The sequence below is a fragment of the Camelina sativa genome, chromosome 17 (assembly GCF_000633955.1).
Source record: "Camelina sativa cultivar DH55 chromosome 17, Cs, whole genome shotgun sequence".
In the NCBI taxonomy this organism is placed as follows: Eukaryota; Viridiplantae; Streptophyta; class Magnoliopsida; order Brassicales; family Brassicaceae; genus Camelina; species Camelina sativa.
In genome coordinates, this window is record NC_025701.1 from 26440869 (window position 1) to 26446714 (window position 5846).

Genomic DNA, 5846 nt, shown 5'->3' on the forward strand with positions numbered 1-5846 from the left:
AGCATTGCTATTGAATCTTAGGCAAAAATAATGATATAATTAGAATAACATATGTAAATACATAACCTTTTCCCACTATTACGAAACCATTCTCACAGGAAAACATAATAAATAAGTTACTAGATTAAGACCCGTGATAGAGCATGGTTTGAAATTCATTTGATTTATAATGTAATTTTTCTATAAAATATAATTTATGTGATTGTTTTTAAAAGTTTTTTAAGATAAAATATTATGCAATAAAACCATATGCTAAATATGATGACTTGAAAAAGACACTTATTTTGTAAGTTTTATATTGTTAATGATTCTAGATAAGTAGCCGTGCTATAGCACTGGTTAAATTTTATTTTATATAGAATCATGAAAAATAATCCAAGCAATTAAGTCGCCGGGGTATATCTTGTGATTTGGAGTGTGCTCGGTGTGGTTTTCCTCTTGAAACTGTCAACCACGCCCTTTTTAAGTTCCCACCTGCACGTAAGGTTTGGGCTCGGTCCAATGTTCCGACGGGCACACTTGGTTTTCCCACAGATTCCATGTTTGCAAATGTGGATCATTTTCTTGGGACACAAAACCCCGGGTCTCAGGCTGTAGATTTTCCTTGGCTACTATGGTACATTTGGAAAGCTAGGAATGCGAAGTTTTTCAAAAATGTAGTGGAAAGGTCGGACGAGATAGTATGGTTAGCGGCCAGTGAGGCGGCGGCATGGTTTGCGGCACAGGCTGAGGAGGAGGAGGGTTTTACGGCCCCAGCGCGTTTCGAACCTCGGTTGTTCCAGGAAGGGGTCCCTCTTTCTATTGCGTTTACTGGAATCCGTTGTTTTGTTGATTGTTCTTGGAAAGACACAGACAAGTTTGCAGGTGCAGGCTGGGTTTGTAGGTCGTCCCAAGATTCTTCTCCGCTCATGGGTGCCTCAAACTTTCAGCGAAGTCTCTCACCGCTTCACGCTGAGGTTGAAGCCTTTGTGTGGGCTATGCGATGTATGATCGGCCATGATTTCCGAGATGTAGTTTTCTCACTGACTGCTCGGATTTGGTGAAGATGGTGTCTTCACTGTCAGACTGGCCGGCTTTCTCTGCCTATCTAGATGACATCAGGGTGTATATGGAGGAATTCTCACGTTTCTCGACCTTGATCTCCAGGAATGCAAATGTACTTGCGGATCGCCTAGCACGACAAGTTCGTACTCAACTGCATGCTATCACTTATGTTAACTCTTCTTTTTCCTATTGGCTTGTTTGAGTAAATCTTTTATTGTTAAAGAAAAATATATATATATATAATATGTTGTATTAGTTTATGTACGTGAAGTTATTTCAACAATGTATATTCTACATCATGACTTGAACGTCATTATAAAACATAATTTTGCGAATTTGGTTTTTAAAAAGCGAGTTATTATATTATGAGTAATTTAATATATTGTTATACTTTTTGTTTTAAATCAGTGTTCAAGAAAACGGTCTAGGCGCCGTCTAGGCGCTCAGTAGAGGTTTAGACAACCGTTTAGACTGCTTAAAATCACATAATATTATTTTAATATATATTTTAAATTTTTAACTACATATATTTGAAATTTTAAGTTTCATATTCATATACATATTTACAAATGTTCATATGTTATTCATCTAAATTAAATAAATGCATTTTTTTAATTTTAGTTTATTATTTTTTATGTTTTATATTTTTAACATATATTTTTACATAAATTTATATATAATATCATCTATATAATGTCTTATATTGTAAATGCCTAAACCACCTAGCGTTGGGTCATCGTCCAGATACCGCATAGCACTTTCTTGAACACTGGTTTTAATATACTTGGTTTTTGAAATTCTTTCGTATTATAGTGACATATTATTGACATTGCTATAACAAACCAATTTACAAAAATGACATTGTCTTTGTTGTTGATAACATTGATTGTCCTAAACTGAGACCTATCAATCAATGTTATCAGGAACAAAGACAAGAACACTTTGGTTTTTAAAGACTTTAGAACAAGTTACTGCAATTTTTTCTTCATGTCCGAGTACATAATAGAGAATGCTTAAATACACTAAAAAATTACCAACTAGTTAAGAACGTGAAAACATGGGCAAGAAAACATATTCCCACTAATTAATATAAATGAAACCATGGCTACATCATCTTCTTCCTCAAGTAGTATCTCATCAGATACTCTTAAGGCTGCCTGAGAAATCTGTTGCAAGGCTTCGTTGCGTGTCGAAGCTTTGGTTATCAATCACCATCGATCATCAACATACCCACGGCCGACTCTTTTAATATGCTTCCAAAAAACTGACAAGTTACGTTGTTTGTTTCCTCGATTCCGCAACATCAGCATTCACTTCAGAATTCTAAAAGGTCTTACTTTTGTTCTCAGCCTATATGAAATTCCCAGAAGGAAATAGTAACTTCTCCCCTACGGAATCTGTCCAGGGTTTGATCTGCTTAAGATATCAGCAACGCCGATAGTTTGGAACCCTAGCACGAGACAGATCTCAACTTTAACCAAACCGAGGTTGAGCTGGAATGACATAACAATCGTTTTAGGATACGATCCGGTTGAAGGTAAACACAAAGTAATGTGCATACACTACAAATATTGGTTTGTATAGCTACCGATAATATTGTAGCTATGTACATATCTTTGTCACAAAATTTGGCTTGCTACAAATTTGCTTCAAAAATTTATTTGCGCCTATAGGTTAGTTCCAAAATACCCGATTGTGAGAAATCGTAGCAAATTAGCTACAAATTTGCTACAATTATTATTGTATCAATTTGCTTCAATTTTGTCTCAGATATATTGTAACTAGTTGTTACAAATTTCCACAAAATAAGTTGTCACTAAAAGTTACAAAAGACTATATTTAATATGTAACAAATTTGCTACAAAATTGCTATCAATAAAACAGTGTCAATTTGCTTTAATTTTGGTTTCAGTATAATTGTTATAAAATTGTAAAAATCAGAAATGTGAAATGAAATTCCAAATTTAAAACCAATAAATCCCAATACCAATATTTTCAATTACCACAAGCATTCTTATCTTACATTTCCAAAAGACTCACATAGTCATACAAAATATCTTAACTAGATACCCAAATGTTTCACAAACAAACTTGAAAGTAAAAATACAAAAACTATGCACACCATGTCTGTGTAGCCTAAACTGGCAAGTAATGTAAACACAAAATTAAATTATCACACATATATTTTCAAAGAATCAGTGTCACCTCTTCGACGTTTCGAGCTGTTCTTGCAGGTGCTTCTAAGAATAGCAGGTCATGTTCCTTGACAAACTGTTCTCCTTCCTCTTTGCTAACAGCTCTCTTGTGAGCAAGATCGCATTTGTTCCCAATTAGCATAATACTCATATTAGGATTTGCATGTTGCTGTGCATCCTCCAAAGCATTATGGTTAAATGTCTCTCCCCTGCAACCAAAAAGAACCAGAATTTTGAGCTTTGAGGGCAGAAAGATCAACACATGATAAAACTCTCGCAAACCTTCTTATATGTCTTTCATACTTGGTAAAAATTTCCACAAAAAAACAAAACAAAAAACAATGAAGATTAAGTCAAACAAATATAAATTGAAACTAAGATTAAATCAAAGGAAAAAAACAGCAACAAGAACAAATCGAACCCTAACCGCAACAGCCAAAAGAGACAAAGAGAGAAACTAACCATGCCCTTCATCTTAGAAGTAACGTGTCCACTACATTGTTGCTTGAGCTTAGTAAGGATGCATCTCTCGTGATTATCAGAGGATCCCTATGCATTGGAACATAAGTCACAAATCTACATCATGATTAAAGCAAAGAAAACGCAGTTTTTAAATACTAAAAGAGATTTATGCAAGACAGTCTAGTGCCAAGATTCCAAACAGTTGACATACCAAATCGTAAAAACTATCAATCCAAAGATAATTCCATCAAAAAACAAAACCTAATAGCTCACCTTCTTCGATGAAGACAGACAACCCGAAATCAGTAGCTTTAAGCATAGCATTCTCCTCTTTACTAGAAAGCAATAAATTCTCAGGCTTGAGATCTCGATGAACCACACCCATAAAATGACAAATCTGAACAACATTGACAATAGACCTAATTTGATACTTTCTGATCCCTAGAACAGGGTAACGAATCGGAAATAGAAAAGATTAAGGAACAAGGGGCGAGACTTACCTTTGCCGATGTTTGCGGCGGCGATATGACGTGATGCGAGAAAGAGGGATCCTCTGTTTGCTTTGGATTCCATGAATTCTCGTCTGACAGAGGGATCGCTGTGATGCGAGAAAGAGAGAGAGAGAGATACATGGGCTCGCTATCGTTGGCTCTAGATCTAAGCNAACAAAACAAAAAACAATGAAGATTAAGTCAAACAAATATAAATTGAAACTAAGATTAAATCAAAGGAAAAAAACAGCAACAAGAACAAATCGAACCCTAACCGCAACAGCCAAAAGAGACAAAGAGAGAAACTAACCATGCCCTTCATCTTAGAAGTAACGTGTCCACTACATTGTTGCTTGCTTGAGCTTAGTAAGGATGCATCTCTCGTGATTATCAGAGGATCCCTATGCATTGGAACATAAGTCACAAATCTACATCATGATTAAAGCAAAGAAAACGCAGTTTTTAAATACTAAAAGAGATTTATGCAAGACAGTCTAGTGTCAAGATTCCAAACAGTTGACATACCAAATCGTAAAAACTATCAATCCAAAGATAATTCCATCAAAAAACAAAACCTAATAGCTCACCTTCTTCGATGAAGACAGACAACCCGAAATCAGTAGCTTTAAGCATAGCATTCTCCTCTTTACTAGAAAGCAATAAATTCTCAGGCTTGAGATCTCGATGAACCACACCCATAAAATGACAAATCTGAACAACATTGACAATAGACCTAATTTGATACTTTCTGATCCCTAGAACAGGGTAACGAATCGGAAATAGAAAAGATTAAGGAACAAGGGGCGAGACTTACCTTTGCCGATGTTTGCGGCGGCGATATGACGTGATGCGAGAAAGAGGGATCCTCTGTTTGCTTTGGATTCCATGAATTCTCGTCTGACAGAGGGATCGCTGTGATGCGAGAAAGAGAGAGAGAGAGATACATGGGCTCGCTATCGTTGGCTCTAGATCTAAGCAATCTCTCTCTCTTTCTTTCTTTCTTTCTTGCTTTCTCTCTCTCTTCTCTGGGCTGAAACAAGATGAATGTTAGATGTCGGGTCAAATGGAAGATAGGAATTGTGAAGGCTTCGCAGCAAATGGGACAATCGAGAATCTCAAGATCCATTAGCATCGTCGAGCGTTTCTTACCCTCTCTGTTCGTTCTGTCACTGGGAGATAAAGAAGAAAGCTGTCTCTTTTGCGGGAGAATGGTGTGAGATCCATTTCCTTGGCCGGAAGCTTTTGAAATCGACGCTCCAACCATGTCAGAGAGAAAATTAGGTCTGATTTTTTCAAAGTGTGGAAGGTGAAAAGGAAAGAGTATTATTCAACAAAATTTATATTTAGAAATGATGTAAATAATAAAGTTAGCATCATTTTGATAATTGATGTTAACTAAATATTTAACAACGTTTTTGAGAATTGATGTTAACTAAATAATTAACATCATTTCTATTTTCTGATACTAATAAAATATTTGGCATTATTTATTAAGTGATGCTAAAATTAATATAGATTAATATAAGGGAAAATTATAAATAAAGGATCTTTTTCCAAAAATTTGGCCATCTATACTTTTTTTTGAAAAGTTTGGTTATATAGGGTTTTGGATATAAAAATAGCCAATTATACCCTTAGTTCTATTTTCAGATAA

General features: G+C 35.3%; 1 protein-coding gene across 8 annotated transcripts; it reads right to left on the reverse strand.

Annotated features, from left to right (window-relative positions):
* On the reverse strand, window positions 3019-5505 carry LOC104758070 (calcium/calmodulin-dependent protein kinase type II delta chain-like). Of its 8 annotated transcripts, XM_010480881.1 has the most exons (6): window positions 5342-5505; window positions 5164-5222; window positions 4202-4358; window positions 3975-4098; window positions 3702-3788; window positions 3019-3448 (listed from the first exon to the last, which is right to left on the reverse strand). In XM_010480881.1, exons 1-5 carry the CDS (start codon window positions 5414-5416, stop codon window positions 3778-3780), a joined length of 426 nt encoding a protein of 141 aa, XP_010479183.1. In that variant the 5' UTR covers window positions 5417-5505; the 3' UTR covers window positions 3019-3448; window positions 3702-3777. The 8 variants fall into 8 exon arrangements, with proteins under 8 accessions (XP_010479183.1, XP_010479184.1, XP_010479177.1 ...); XM_010480882.1 differs by lacking the exons at window positions 3975-4098; window positions 4202-4358 and adding an exon at window positions 4780-4903 and having other exon boundaries at window positions 5007-5222; XM_010480875.1 differs by having other exon boundaries at window positions 5164-5505.

What these genes read in the sequence shown, in the direction of transcription:
- LOC104758070 (XM_010480875.1), bottom strand. Translation starts at nt 5,456, where the DNA reads ATGGTTGGAGCGTCGATTTCAAAAGCTTCCGGCCAAGGAAATGGATCT. An exon ending in CGCCGCAAACATCGGCAAAG is followed by an intron (nt 4,099 to 4,201) that starts GTAAGTCTCGCC and finishes AATGTTGTTCAG; the next exon opens with ATTTGTCATTTTATGGGTGT.